General features: G+C 38.1%; 2 protein-coding genes across 2 annotated transcripts in view; both read left to right on the forward strand.

Annotated features, from left to right (window-relative positions):
- Positions 1–6,494: 6,494 nt before the first annotated feature.
- LOC141800698 (protein NDRG1-like) lies at positions 6,495–10,154 on the forward strand. Its single transcript, XM_074683407.1, has 12 exons — positions 6,495–6,658; positions 6,901–7,006; positions 7,205–7,325; positions 7,446–7,508; positions 7,628–7,688; positions 8,066–8,152; positions 8,266–8,322; positions 8,480–8,646; positions 8,972–9,071; positions 9,232–9,267; positions 9,382–9,433; positions 9,551–10,154. The coding sequence occupies exons 1-12, from the start codon at positions 6,611–6,613 to the stop codon at positions 9,778–9,780; spliced, it is 1,128 nt and encodes a 375-aa protein (XP_074539508.1). The 5' UTR covers positions 6,495–6,610; the 3' UTR covers positions 9,781–10,154.
- A 2,996-nt stretch (positions 10,155–13,150) lies between these two features.
- The window catches only part of LOC141800843 (focal adhesion kinase 1-like), a 73,910-nt gene continuing 71,267 nt past the window's right edge, over positions 13,151–15,793 (forward strand). The window contains exon 1 of the mRNA XM_074683665.1: positions 13,151–13,433. The gene's annotated coding sequence lies outside the window, so the exon portion shown is untranslated. The remainder of the gene's footprint in view (positions 13,434–15,793) is intronic.

The following is a 15,793-nucleotide window of genomic DNA, read 5'->3' on the forward strand; positions in this document are numbered from 1 at the left end:
GTTTGCCTGAAAATGACTCAGAGAGGAGGGTTATCTTTGATAAACTCATCCCCTGAGTACTAGCATCTTCTTAAGGCTGTTACTGTGTCATTCACTCTTAATGAGAGGCAAGCTTAACATTTACACTGACTTACAATGTTGATATACACGATTTCAAAGTGTTTCCTTCCCTGGGTAGTTTGTAATGCTGCCTCACACACTCACACAGAAACTTCTCTCTCACACACACACTTCCCACACTCTTCATGCTGCAGTGTGAAATGCTGTGTAATTCCCAGAGCAATAAGAGGAAACTGGATATGAAAAGGGAGCCACATTTCTTTTATACTGAGCTGCCATTTCCTTTTTTCACACACAGACATGTGATAATGACATCTGATTGGCACACACTATGTCAGATTTTAGTTTTATATCTCAGATCAGAGGTTGTTATGCAGCAGCAGGTGCGTCGCTCTGCTGGGAAATGGATCTCCTGATTGGTCAGGGATGCATGGTGTAGAAGTGGCGGTATGCTCGGTGTTGGATCAGATGATATTTTAAGGACTTCCTCTTTTGAGCCATGCTAATATGTAAAAGTTCTGCAAGATTACTCGAGGTGACAAATGATTGAGTGGTTGTGAGTAGAACATGTGCTGAGGCAGAGGTGTGGTTCAAATATTTTACAGCAAATTCATCCTTGTAAAAGATAAATACAAAGGCCAATAATGTGTTTCACAAAAAAAAAAAACAAAAAAAAAAAACATTTGTTTGTCTGAACCAGAAAAAATTGTCATGAGTTTTGTTTCCTCTGATACAAGAGATTGTAAGCCAATGCATTGAGGAAGATTTGATTTCCTTTTTACTTTTAGGAAGCTGTTTTATGAATCATTTTTGTCTTATTCCTTTCCGAAACAGTGTGATAAGGTGTCCCTCTGAAGTTATAACCCTATGGCCCACCTTTGTGCCTCATAATACCACACATAGACCACTGTAAGGTCATGTGTGCTTTACTTTTAAACATAAACATGCACACACAGCACAGCTCACACATGCACAAACACATGCATGGAACATGGATCAGAGGAAAATCCTGAGCATAGATGTCAACACACACACACACACACACACACACACACACACACACACACACACACACACACACACACACACACACACACACACACACACACACACACACACACACACACACACACACACACACACAACAACAAACACGCTCATAGACACACAGTCAAGTATGTGGCAGGCGGCAGCAGCTGCTGTGGGTATAATTAGACTGTTTTGAAAGCTGAGAGTTTCAGCAGGACTTTCACCTGCAGACTGAAGAGTTTCCATGACAACCAGCAGTCAGCATGACAATACAACTTTGCCATGACAGTGACATTATACATATACAAATGCATAAGTAATAAATCAGCCAATACTGTCAAACCAAATTACAACTAATGTTAATCAAGACTAATGCTTTACAAAAACATTCGCAGGTCTAGACCCAACATCCAGACAAGATAAGGAGTCTTATCTCATCTTAACCCACTACATGTTGTGCACTTTGCTGCATTTAACAAGTTACTGTAACTAGAAGGACTTGTTTTTTTTTAAAGGCTGGATGTGGTGGGGTTAAATAGATAGATAGATAGATAGATAGATAGATAGATAGATAGATAGATAGATAGATAGATAGATAGATAGATAGATAGATAGATAGATAGATAGATAGATAGATAGATAGATAGATAGATAGCTATCAATTGATCAATCGTAATACAGTGTCTTCAACACATGTGCATCTGGTTGTGGATCACGTTATATATCACATACTTGTACTTCAGTGATCACTTAACCATGTGTTTAGTTTTCTGGCTTAAAAAAACTCACTTTCCATCTCAAGGTCTGGAAAAAACACACCCACAAAAGGACTTCAAGACAAAGAAGACCCAAATGACCCTCTATAAACGTCCCATTGAGGTGTAGAATGAGAAACTGTAGATATAAGCAGAGCTATTTTGGGTCACTGAACAAATTTACTAAACTTTACTGTGCATATGCAGCATTAACAAACCCATATGTACACACAGCAGAGTAACATGGTTACTGGAAAAAAAAAATCCAGATCAGACCACTATTTGACATCTGAGTCATGCATTTATCAGACATATTCACTCTTACTCTTACTTAAAGTTGGAATTAAATATTTTTTCCTTTTTTTATGAAATTATTGTGATTTGAAAAGGTTAACTGTGGAGTAAAGCTCACTGTGATATGTTTGGAGTAGACTGATCTGTAGCGACCGACTTCATTCTGTCAAAAGTACCGGGTCATAAGGTACAATGTGCAGGTGCCTAAATGCATCCTTTTGACTGTTGGGGAGTGGAAGAGTAGGTGATTTTCCATGCTGGACATAAACACAGAATTAAAAGTTTATATATTGAAGAATAAATCTGGTAAATGTTTTTTTTATACTTTATTGTTAATTTTTTTTTTTTTTTTACCACAAAAACACAAAAAGTACCAAAAATTGGTACTGTTGACCACCAGAACCGATTGCCAGGTACCGGGCATCAGCACTGTATCGTTTCAAATGTGAAGGGAACCCATAACTCGTTGAGATGTTATAAACTTTATCTATAAAGAATAAATCACCTGATCACCATTTCTTCATAAAGAGAAGTGGAAAAGACTTTTATTCCATCTTTATGGGGAAGAGTGTCTGATGGTTATTTTCAACAACCATACCTCATCCTAGCCAAAAAACGAAAAACCAATCATTTTAAGCAACAAAGGGAGCCATAAGACACATAGATGGTTTTTGCAAAAACAATCTGTTTACCCATTCGCTGTAACAATGCTTGGTAGTTTCTTACAATGATTGGACCCAATTTTATTCAGAATGGCTGAATTTTCTCACAGCAATTTATTGAGAAAAAAAAAAGATCCATTAGCCAATTTTTTATAAATTAAAAATCTATCTTGTTCTAAACCTACGGCAGGCAGTCTGGTGAAAGAAAACAATATATCGACACTCTCTTTCAATTCTAGTGGTGGAGCACTTGCATCTAGAAAGTTGACAACAAACTCCCTCTAGTGGGCACTAGGAGGAAATGACACAAAGGTGGAAAATGTGCAACTAAAGGTTTAGTGATAGCCCAACAAATCTATTCTTTCTCAATTAAAAATGTATGTTTGTTGAATACTATCTTCATAAACAAGAAATAAACAAACAAAAAATTCTGTAACATGCTTTTAACATAAATTGTGGCTTCACATGGAAAATTTGAAACTGTTTGGCTACATATGGTTTATATCTAGATCTTGGATTTAGATTTCAAGACTGAAGTTTCAATGGGAGATATTTTAAAGTTAAGCGACGGGGAGAGCACGTGTACTTTTCTTACTGGTCTAGTTCACTGACCTGACCTGACTTACCCCAAGTAGCTAAGTCAGACAGTCAGACAGACAGAAAGACAGACAGACAGACAGACAGAACTATGTCTCAGTTAATGTTAGAAAAGTCAGTGTCTTGCTTCACAGCGGAGCCTGAATTACACACTACAAAACAAAATACAGCTAAGAAAGACAGACTTTGTCTACATTGTCGTTTTTTAATAATGCTCTCAAAACCTGAGTCATTAGTCGTGTGTCCTGTCTCTCTTCAAAATATAGGACAGTAATGAATGGAGAAATAGGCTAGCAGGCCAAAGCTTAGTCAGGGTTAGTTCGATGTTCAGATGTCTCCAGGCTGACGTGGGGCTGAGTAAGACCCATCTGCTACCCTTTGCTCTGTAGCCACCACTAACTGGATTAAAGCTGCTGCCCACGCTCGTCATGTTAGTGTGTATGTGTTGAGACAGTGGTGGCATTATGTCCTAAAAAAAATACTCACAGTACAGTCTGCTGAGTTTCCGCTCAGTCAGCTGTTACTGCGTGACATGTGGTCTACCTGCTGCTGTGTGCACCTGCTGTGGGTTTTAATCTATAAGTCTATATTAATATTCTATATGACTGTAAAATACTTGCTCTATAATCAATATAAAGGATTTGGACAACCAAGATTGAAGAAGTCATTCATTTATCCAGCCTGATTTTCTGTATGTAATCCAAATCCTCCAATCCTTTGACCTCCTGCTATCATGAGGGAATACCCAATTCATTCAAGAAAAATGTCATCACCGTGCACAATGCAGTGCAGTTAGATCTTTGTCTGATGTACCAAAACCAGGTTTAAAGAACTCTTACCATTCGTTTACTCATTTGCCATTAAGTAAAACTCAAGGTTCAAAAATTTTACATGAATGAATCCATTTTCTCTGATTGTACAAAGTCAACAATTTAAAAAGCATTCAAAATCAAATCAAATACAGTGCATTATTAAACAATAAACTATCCAACTGTACAGTATTTTGCTAAAAAAGCAAAGCATAAAACAATCCTTGCAGCAAAATATGACATACAAATTAACTCTGTAAAGAATGTCTCATCAAAAAATATCAAGAAAGTTCTCATTTTTAGGAATTGAGATGTTTCCTAACCATTTTAACAAAATCCATGAAAAAAAGTTTTTCTATACCACTGTTATGGTTATGATGTATTTTTTTAAAAACACATTAAATAAGTTGGGTGCTTTTCGCAATATTTTAGTATAAGTAAAAAAAAAATTAGTATATATATATATATATATATATATATATATATATATATATATATATATATATATATATATATATATATATATATATATAGATAGATAGATAGATAGATAGATAGATAGATAGATAGATAGATAGATAGATAGATAGATAGATAGATAGATAGATAGATAAACAGGTTTTTCAAGAAACATTGACAGGACTGGTTTCACTAAAAAATGTAAGTGTACTCTGATACTTTGTGAAGTGAATTCACCTACATACCACAAGTTTTGGACGCTAGACTTAAGTGTGGAATATTTTCCAATTTTGGTGTTATAAAGTATCCGAGTTTCATTTTATACATTTAATAAAATATGAATCAAAACCAGTTAACAGCTTTTAAAAACAAATGTATAAAGGACATTTCATTAAATAACAATGTAAATTGTTAGTTTGCCATAATGATATAACTTAAAATCTAGTCATATTTTCTTGGTTCTGCAACTTTTGAGAAACTGCTTCACACTGACATTTACCATTTTATCTGTAACTCAAGGACATCATGTTGCCACTGTAGAAGCTTGTTACTTTGTTGGATTTCCTGGACATTAACTGTTGTGATTTTGCACATATTACATTTATATTTTGTACAATTTACATTTCTATTTGCCCTTTCACTCCCTTATATAGCCATATTTTTGTATTTTTTCTGTATATGTGTACATAATATTATTATTTCTATGTTTGTGGACACTTTTGATATTTTTGTTTTTGGCATTTATTGTGAAAAGCAAATAAAGAATTTAATTTACCAGAGAAACATGTTTCTTTACTGTACACATGACAATAAACACTTTGAATTTTGGATCTTGTTACAAAATGTAAAAAGTACAACAATAAAACAAAGTTAAAATAAGGTTGCCATTAATTAATATTCTCTCTGATTTATGAGTCCAGAAAACAAAAGCGCACTGAGGTAAATATTCCAATCAAGCCAAATGTATTATCTACATTTTATCTTGTTGCAAAGCTTAAAGATTTGTCACTTCAGTAATAACCTTTGTGCACATCCTTGGAAAGGAAATCAGAGCTTTTTCAAGGTTAAGTGAGTTTGTGCCAAAGGCCATGCCTTTGAATCATTGATCTCATACGGTGAGTTCAGTGGAGGTATGGAAATATAGTTGACATACTAAGTTAGCAGGAGGGCAAGGTTAGTGAACTGCAGGATGCCGAATGTTTTGCACTAAGGAACAGATGGCATGCTGGGATTAGACAGGTGACCTGCTCAGTAGTTGGCTGAAGATAGTGAGATTTTCCTGATGTCTCACTTCAAAATATAAAAAGCTTAACTTGATACTTCACAACCAGTTCCAACCAATTATGCTTGTAACAGGTCAAATACCTGAACATGGTTTGAATCTATTTCACTTTTTCTGTATATATACTTCAATGCCAAATTCAAGGAATTGTTCAGGTTTATTAAAAGTCTAGACACTATTTCAGAATCATGACTCAAAAATGTGCTGGGAAAACATTTGAACCTTGGTTCATTGCAGCAGCAGATTTTTGCTTAAAGTGTCATAAGATGCTTGAGAACTTCACAGAGATGTTGTGTTTTGTGGTCTTGATGCTCTGCCTAATTCCTCAAGGAAATCCTGGCCTGTCTCTGTGGGAACGCAGCAGCCTGAGGTCAGATTAAAACAGGAAGGGGCCAGTTGGCCACGTGTGAGCCAGGTTGGAGTTAAGGCTTAGAGACAGATCAGAGCTGGAGGGTATATAAACCAGCTCAAAGACACAGTCAGTCACTCACAAAAAGCACCGCTGCTTTCTGGTTGTTTCTAACGGCACAAATAAGGAGGAAAAAAAAATCTGCCTGAGCAAGCTAGGGACTAAGGATCTTCACTGCACACGGGACATCTGCCCCTGTATCTACCGCACATCTTTATTGCTTCACTCCTGTGATCTCATTTGCATCAGCAGCTATGGTTCTTGAGGACGAGTGCGACTCTGTCTTTGAGCCTCAAATCACTGTGAGTATCCGATCACACAGAGCTTAAACTAATCTTGGGACTAGATTTGCTGTTTACTAGTGTAATCCTTTTGCAAACTGTTAAATGTCTTTCATGTTTTGTGACTTTTGGGGAAAAAAACTGCATGATCACCAAGCCCATTTGGGTTTTGATTTATACTGAAAAAAATCCAGCAAATGCTGAAACGGCAGCATGCATCTTTGATCTAAACCTGATTGAATTTGTGTTTTTGTTTACTTTAGGAGGAGCATGTGGAGACTCAGTATGGAAATGTCCACTGCATCATGTCAGGGACCCCAAAGGCAAACCGCCCAGTCATCCTGACTTTTCATGATATTGGACTGAACCGTAAGTTGAAAATCAGCAGCACTGAATCTGTGCTGTTCTAAAATGTATCCAAACATGTTAGTAACATATGTGGTATAGATGATGAAGAAAGACTTATCAAAGAAAAGAAAACATTCTGTTTTGGTACTTTTTAAATCAGTTTTCATCTGTGAGGTAAAATGCGTTATCTCTGATACATTTTTTTCTTTTTTCTTCCAGATAAGTCTTGCTTTGATACCCTGTTCAACCACGAGGACATGCATGAAATCGCAAGACATTTGCCTGTTTGTCACGTCGAGGCACCTGGACAGCACGAGAGAGCCAAAACTCTGCCGACTGCGTCAGTACACTGTCCTTAATACTTTGACTTGACCCTTATTGTGTCTGTGTCCACGTCTCATCCATTTAAATTAAGTGGGGCAATTAGGAGTGACCTATTATTGGCTCTGTTGACCCCCAGGTATACCTACCCATCCATGGACCAGTTGTCTGAAGCTCTGCCTGCTGTCCTCAAACACTTTGGGTAAGGCAGACATTTACAAACACTTTTCAGTTGCCCTTTCATTAAATGTTAGGATGTAATATTCACACAGTGTACTGGAGTTTGTCTCAGCTTTGACCTTTTGTCTGTGTGCTTTGTAGGCTGCGCAGTGTGATTGGACTAGGAGTTGGAGCAGGAGCTTACATCTTGGCAAGATTCGCTGTGAGTTCCAATCTCTTCTCTAAACCCTATTTAAACTTCAGACACACGGAGTGAGGAGAAAAAAAAGTCAGAACCTTGAGTCTAAAATATGAGATGAGAGTCTTTTCTCCTTTCAGCACAGGTCATCAGGGTGAATGAGGATGTGTAAATTAGATATATCTGGAGATTAGTCTTTTATATATAAAGCTGCTGAGGAACTTTGCATGTCTCCTGATTCGAATAAGGGATAGGATGATGAAGTTGTAGTGAAGTTTTTCTTTAAGTATTTTTCAAAGAGCTAATGCTTAAATAAAGTTAAGAGATAAACACAGAGAGCTGTTTTTGATAACTAGCAGAAGTCACACTAACCTGGTAATCTGTCTAATCTGTCTGTGCAGCTGAATCATCCTGACCTGGTCGATGGATTAGTTTTGATCAACATCAACCCTAGCGCCGAAGGACTTATTGACAGTGTTGCATACAAGGTTGGCATTATTTCAGACCCTTTTTCACTTTCAATTGTGTAGTTAGACATTAGATTCATTTCCACAGGTTATCTGGATATGATCTGAATAAGTCCATATTTCATGTGTTACAGATTACTGAATGGACCCACACTCTTCCAGACCAAGTCATTGCACACTTGTTTGGAAAGGTATGCTATCAAAGATTCAGCTTCATTTACAGTTAAAAACAAACAAACAAAACAAAACAAAAAGAATCATGCATCTTAAACTGAGCTTCATCACATAAAAGTCTTGCACCTAGAATAAAAAGAACATCTTTTACTTACCTTCAAATGTTTTTTTCAGGAGGAGATCCAGATGAACCATGACCTCATAGCTACATACCGTCATCACATCACAACAACAATGAATCAGTCCAACGTGAGCCAGTTCTTTCGCTCATACAACCAGCGCAATGCACTGGAAGTGGAGAGGCCTGTTCCTGGAGGAAACATCAATGCCAGGACCCTTAAGTAAGAAAAACTGTTGACCTAAAACAGGAGAAAAATGCTAGTCTAATGTATTTTAACAACCTTCAATGCGTCTTGTTCAATGCAGAGAAGAAATCGTGTTGTTTTTCTTAGGATGAACTTTGAACCTAGACAAATGAATGTTGTTGGCATTTGTTCAAGTTGGTTGGCCTTACTTTGAGTCTTACCCTGAGTTCACTGACCTCATCCTGCTTACTACACATTACAGTTATTCAAAGTCTAATTTATATATCATCATAACTTCATTGGTTGTCGCTGGCTCTGCACTTCATACTAATCACTTTATCTACCTCTATCTACTCTCCAGGTGCTCCACTCTGCTGGTTGTCGGAGATGACTCTCCAGCTGTGGAGGCTGTTGTTGACTGCAACTCCAAACTCAACCCTACCAAGACCACGCTGCTCAAGGTATGGTCCTAAAAAAAGAAAGAAAAAGATTTTGCTTGAAAAATAACCATGACTTTTGTGTTACAACTTCAAGTCAATAGCTTTAACTTTTTAAAGTTCCTTATTAAACAAAGATACATTTTCAACACTGAAACTGAAATCTTGCTCTTTGCTCTTGTAGATGTCAGACTGCGGAGGACTCCCTCAAGTTTCTCAGGTAGGTCTATCTTAGTAATATCTTATTGTTCACTCTGCTGAAAACCTTCTGCAGAATATGCTTTCATCATTGATTGAGAAGATATATTAATCCTTTTTCATGTCTTTTTCACAGCCAGCAAAAGTGATCGAAGCCTTCAAATATTTCATCCAGGGCATGGGATACTGTAAGTTAGTTCACTCTTACAGAACTTTCTTTAATCAATCATAAAATACATGATGTAAAGTGAAAAGGCTGTTTAAGTATGAACTAAAATAGTTCAAACCTGATTTCCTCTCTCTAGTGTCCAGTGCTAGCATGACCAGACTTCGCTCACGGACAACCTCCAGCTCCAGCATCTCGTCCTTTGATAGCGCTCGTAGCCGGGCACACACCAATGAGCTGCGTGGCAGAACACACTCTCATGGCACTGAGGAGAAGCGCGGGCGCTCACACACTGATGTCTCCATGGAGAGTATTTCCAACAGCAATGTGGACCACATCATCTCAAAGTCCACTGAGCTGGCATGTTAGAGTGTCCCTTTGTGTTCCCAAATCCTATGCACTTAAACCGAATTATACCCCATCTTGTCTACACTCTTATTGTGTTTGTTATGCCCTTTCATCTGCACTATCTCTAGTTAAGAAGTCAGAGGTTATGTGACTTCATATAATATTGATCTAGGGTTTGTATCCTCTTTAACTCTTTCAGTTTCTTCCTTTACAACCATCCTGTCTTTTCTATCCTTCTCTTATTTTACCCTTTACTATCGCTGTATGTCTCTACCTCTGTTTCTTCTTTTATATGTAACATTGTTTTCCCACCTCTTTTTCTGTCCTTATCTTCTTCTTTTACACTATTTCTCATACTTCAGATTCTGCCTCGAGCTTGACATGTGGAAAATGATGGAAGCAGATATTTGAAGAAAAGAGTCCTTAAGCTAACACTTTGATGCAAAACTAAAATGTGAATTCATTTAACTTCAGTAAAATTAAGAAATACTCATAGTGTTAAAACTGGTTGTTTATAACTGGATGTTATGTATGTTGTTGACTATATGTGACTATGACAGCTGTGTGTTATTAAACAGCAAGAATGTACTCCACATATACTTCAGATTACAAACTGTATTAGCTTAAGTCATATCGTTGCAACATTAAGTTCAATAAAACAGATAAGAAATAATGTACACATCCTTGTGCTTTCATTGAATGAACACTTAACTGATAACCATCTAGCTCTTACCCTTGTTAAAGACAAAAAACAGCCTGACCAACCCCACATTTTTATGTTATTACTGAAATAATAGAAGTATTGTAGCTGCCACCTCACTTTAACCACAAAATGTTGCCTTTGAAGTTCTTGTGTAAGGTTAGTGGCACAGTTTGGAGCTCATTAAGTGTTGAAATCATACCAGGAGTTTCTTACAGGAGCTTTAATATTGTATATAAAAATGTTGATCTGTCAGCATAAACATTCATGATGATACTTGCTTACTTACTTGTATTTAAGAATTTCACATTTAAAGTGAGTGAACTAACTTTACACATCAAAGTGATTGATTTAATTTGGGATCCCTGTGCAAACTTGTATGAAGCTTTTTGAGGCTCAAATGTATGAGTTGGGCCTGTCAGACCTTTCATATTGCTTGCACTTATCTCAGTGTGAGGTTAACAGCTACGGGCAACATTCATGCATGCTGTCTTTTCCCTATCTCCACCTTTAACTAGAGTTTTCATCTTAATCACAGCAGATTTCATTGAATCAGAAATAAAATGATGATTTACATCTCAGTTCATCAGGAATGTTCTTCTGTTGGCCACTGTGTACCTTTACAATCTGTCCACTAGGTGGAGCTCTATCATCTTTCCAGCCTCTTTAGCAGTGCCTCTTGTTTGCAGTCATGCTCCACTGGGTCAGGCTGTGTAGCCAAAGACCATTCAAATCCCATATTCAAAACAGCGCAGATTGTTTTGAACACTAAATTTCAATCGCACGAAAGCAATCGCCCAAAAATGAGAAACCAATCATCTAGCACAGCATTACGGAGCTTTTTGATATCTCTTATGGTTCATATTACCCTTGGCCCCTCCCAAACAGCTGGATTAAAGTGCACTGTATAACAGTTTGCTTTTAATCCTGTTTTTTTTTTTTTCCAATCCCTGCACATGGTTTCTAACATGCACACTGTCAGAAAATGATAGTTTCCCAAGGGCTCTGTAATGTTTTTATTATTATAATTATTCAGTTTAAACCAGCTACTGTTCAACACATTGAACTACTATCTAGGAATGTGTGAAACAGATCAGTGAAACTAAGTATAACATGTTTTTGTGATATATAAAAATACTCACCATAATATCCAGATACAAGAAAGAAAAGATTTTACTGTTTTAAAAGGGAAATTATATAAACTCTTTGTGGTATAATCTTATGTTTAAGAAGTTTTGATAAAAACATTTTGTTTAATTTTATGCAGCACAGCAAAACATGATCCACCATTTGTAATTTTCTCTAAGTTAATGTAGCTTTTCCTTGCTCTCCAGTAAAGTTAATTACATAAGACTGACTCATTTTACATTTAACATAATTGGTTTCCCCCTTAAGCTGCCAAGTTTTTGACTGCCAAATGTATAAAACTAGAGTAGACCATTGGACCAGCAAAAACCATGTGACTATGATGTCATGATTTCTATCTACCCTTGGGTCCCCAACCCAAGTGCAACAATCTGCATCACTCTACTGTGAAGACAAAAACATGAACAAGATTTGTATCTGTATTTTCAAGTATGGAAATTGGTTTCATGCATGAATATACTAAATATGTGTAGGCCCATCAAAAGATGGATTGGATGGATTGTTTTGGGATATGACCGAGAGACAGTGGAGACACACAGATCATCATTATGGCTGCAACCATCAAAGACAGTTTTGTTGCATACATGTACATGTTTATTTGTGTGTGAAATGCATTTTCTCAAAGCTTCTTTTGTTTGGCTTACATTATGATGCTATGATGAATAATTTATATGAGAAGTCTCTGAAGATTCTATTTGAGCAGCAAACATCAATTTGCAGCATGAATGTTATCTCACTGTGCTTTAGTGTACTGTGCTGCATCATAAAACCACAGAATCCTGCACATTAATTTCCCATCCACTTCGGCACATCTTTGTAATGTGTCCGGTAAAGTTGATTTGATGGAGGCACTGCAAGTAAAGCAATGAATACACCAAAGTGGGTCTGACAAAGTGGAGAGCTATTTCATTTCAGCTTCACTCAGTAACAGTGTACCGTGAAATATTGATTTTACGATGTTTGTCAATCTCCAGAAAGTTTGCCTCCTCAGAGCAGGGGTGCTTTTCAATACAGGCAGTACCTACAACAATAAGTCCCCACAATTTTCAACAAGCTACAAACACAATATAATAACAGAATAGGGTTAGTTTGACAGTGCCAACTGTCATTAAATGCTAACCATTCGTTCTACACTATTTAGACTATAATCTGATATGAAGATTATGAATGTTTATTGTGCCTGTCTATATTATATTTCCTTCTGAAGAAAGCACTCTGAAAAATGGGTAAAGGGATGTTTGCCCATATATGTGTGCCCATGGTACAGAAAATAATGAGAGGAAAAATGATATTGGATTTGTTTCAAATATTACACATTAAATGTGCCTTTTTGGAAAGAGTAGCTACGTTATAATGAGCAATTTGTGCCCATTCTCATTCTTTTTTCCATGTAACTAAAAATTCATACTTAAAGAAAAACAATAACTCACAGTCCCAAACTACAATGTTTAGTTTGATCACATGAAAAGTGTAAGATATTAAATTGGGTGGATGAGTATTCTTACATAAGAACGGTTTGGGGGCCCTTGATTCAGTACCGGACACGTAGGACCCCTCTTCTCCTGTCAGTGAGCCCCTCCAGCTGCAGCCATGTTGGAAACGCTCAGGCAGCGGTTGTGCTAACAGCTAACGTCAGTGGACACCGACTACCGGGCACGGCGCTGTTGTGGACAAAAACAGACAGGGAGAGGGCTCATAACGGAGAGATACAGCCCTCCAAACCGGCTGTGATATTAGCGGGCACATATATATAATTACAACTCACTGTGTGGGAAAAAGGTGGCTGGTCACGAAGAGTAGCTGTGTTCAGGCTCCAGGGCGAAAGCGGGTGAGTATTGATCCCTCCGGTGGGCGGATTAAATGGGAATAGCCCACCGTTAGCTGAGTTAGCTTAGCATTAAAGGGGGTAACATGCAGACAATGGGGTAAACGGTACGGCAGCAGGTGTGGGATTGTTTTCAGTGGCTAATTTTAAGATTTAGTGTGAATTATCGCTGATTTAGTGATAAGAATTACTAGTCATTTGAACACTGTTAAGTCATTTGTATTCCTAACAGACAGTGGTGCAGTGGCCGAAACCACTCCTCTCTGTTTCTCCGCTTAGGTGCATAGATCCAAGCCAAGCAAGATTTCTGACATACAGGGCAACACGATGAGGGCAAAAATACACATGTGTTTTCATGAGTAGCAAGCTGCTCAGAACGAGGCGTATTGTTTCAAACAGAGGATTTCAAACAAAAGAAGGGCAGCCCTTTCCTAACCTGTGCGTCTCAAGTGTTTTGGCTTGCTTTCTGCCTTGTCAACCACAATAGTGCACACTTATCGTTGTTATAGGCCAATAGAAAAGGTTTAATATTTAAACCTAACCTGGATTTATGACTGCAAATAAATCCTCAAGCATGCATTGTGTGATTAGGTTTATGCTTTAGATTTTTATGTCTTCATTTACAAAGCAGGATAAGCTATATTTTGCAGTCTAGTGAACAGCAGCAGCAGCAGCAGCCCTGTGGATGTGATTTGACAGTTTTCCTTATGGGGATTAGGAGTCAAAGCTGCCCTGTCATGACTCACACAGATTTCTGCCTTTCTGTGCACTTCCCATCTTGTTTCCTGCCTTTATGTGACTGTTACCCCTCATCGCAACCTTGTATACATCCCCCTGCAGCCACACTCCAGGGTCAGGACCTTAAAGTATATCCTCTCAGATATTGTGGAGAAATCGTTATTCATCTACCAAATAAAAACTAGTTCAAAAGCATGTCAAGGATGGGGTCAGCTTGCTGTCCTGAAAATAAACTCAAACTGTTGTAATATTTAAAAAATGTCCCTGTAAAGGGTGATAGAAAGTGGCCTTTCAAAAATTCCACTTTACTCGAAGCCAGTTCCCTTCAGGTGGATGACCACAAGCTGACACCCAACAGTTCAGATGTCTGGAGTCTGGTTAATCTTTGATAGGCTGTGTGTTCACTCGATGCTGTGATTCATTGCCTTTTTGTTATTTACTCATTACTGTATACATTCTTTCTAAACGTATACTTGGAGGAATTTAAAAATAATAATTCATGTACACTTACTGCTCATTCAAGAGATCACTAGGAGAGCTTACAGTCCCCAGTGGCTTTCTTTCTCCTCTGCCTGTCTGTTCTCTTTGCCTCCTCTCCTGTTTCTTCCACTAATCTGAAGAGGCAGGGATGGGGAAAGCGGCATTGACGACGTTGGATCGATCTTTACACCTGTCTGTTTTCAGTCAGGAAAAGATAAAGAGGAAAGACAGACAGAGGGAGATAAGATGGGAAGCGAAAGTGGGAGGGTGATTAGAAACAGGAGATGAGGCAAAGGAGGGAGGGTTTTGGAAATGAAACTCAGCCCTCAGGTGTGTCAGTGCGATACAATCAGTGGGCGGGTGTTTCCCCTCCTATAAGTGACAGCATACTGTACAACAAGGAAGTGGAAACAGAACAGGAACACATCCAAACATCTATGATTTAGCAGAGGTTCAGTCCTCTGTGCGCCGACAGCCAACATGCAGTTCTGGGACTTCCTAGGCTGCACTAATGGAGGTATGAAGTCATTCTGATAGCTCTTAAGCATATTTAGCTGTGATTGGACTGCTGCGTGTCTGTGTGTGTGTGCTCTGTGCTGGTAGGCAGGTAGAGAGGGTCTGGCAAGCTGAGGACTGGAATGGAATTTGTGCTGCTTGCCGCTGTGCAAGCAGTTGCATGTGAAAGCCTCACAGACAGGTAGAGTGTGGAGCACAAACAAAGACGCTGAAGGCTCTGATACAGTGTCAGCCCGCTCTGAGTTCCTTTGATAAACGTGGTTGGCCGCCTCTTGCGACACAACAGATTTGTCTAATGACTAAACTGGCACTAATGCAGCGATTGTTCGAATCCTTTGCCCCAAATGTTTTGGGATTTTGCTCCCACAGTTGTCCTTATTGGATCAGAGTAGAGGTGTGTTGTCATGTCCATATGGAGTCGTCTTTTTTACCAACTTGTTTACTGCCATGTTGTTTTTGTATGTGACTGGTGGACAGATTTTAAGTCCAACAAATCCATGAAGACTTTACCAAGCACTCCAACAGTTACACGTGTCTGTGTATGGCTCTTACTTTGAGTATCAAAGCCCCTTCAGTATCCTCATGGTAAAAGTCACAGTCCAAAGGCACAGACAAAAAATCATCATCTG

The sequence above is a fragment of the Halichoeres trimaculatus genome, unplaced genomic scaffold, assembly GCF_033239565.1.
Source record: "Halichoeres trimaculatus isolate MK-OKI-2021-1 unplaced genomic scaffold, fHalTri1.1 fHalTri1_scaffold_12, whole genome shotgun sequence".
Lineage (NCBI taxonomy): Eukaryota > Metazoa > Chordata > Actinopteri > Labriformes > Labridae > Halichoeres > Halichoeres trimaculatus.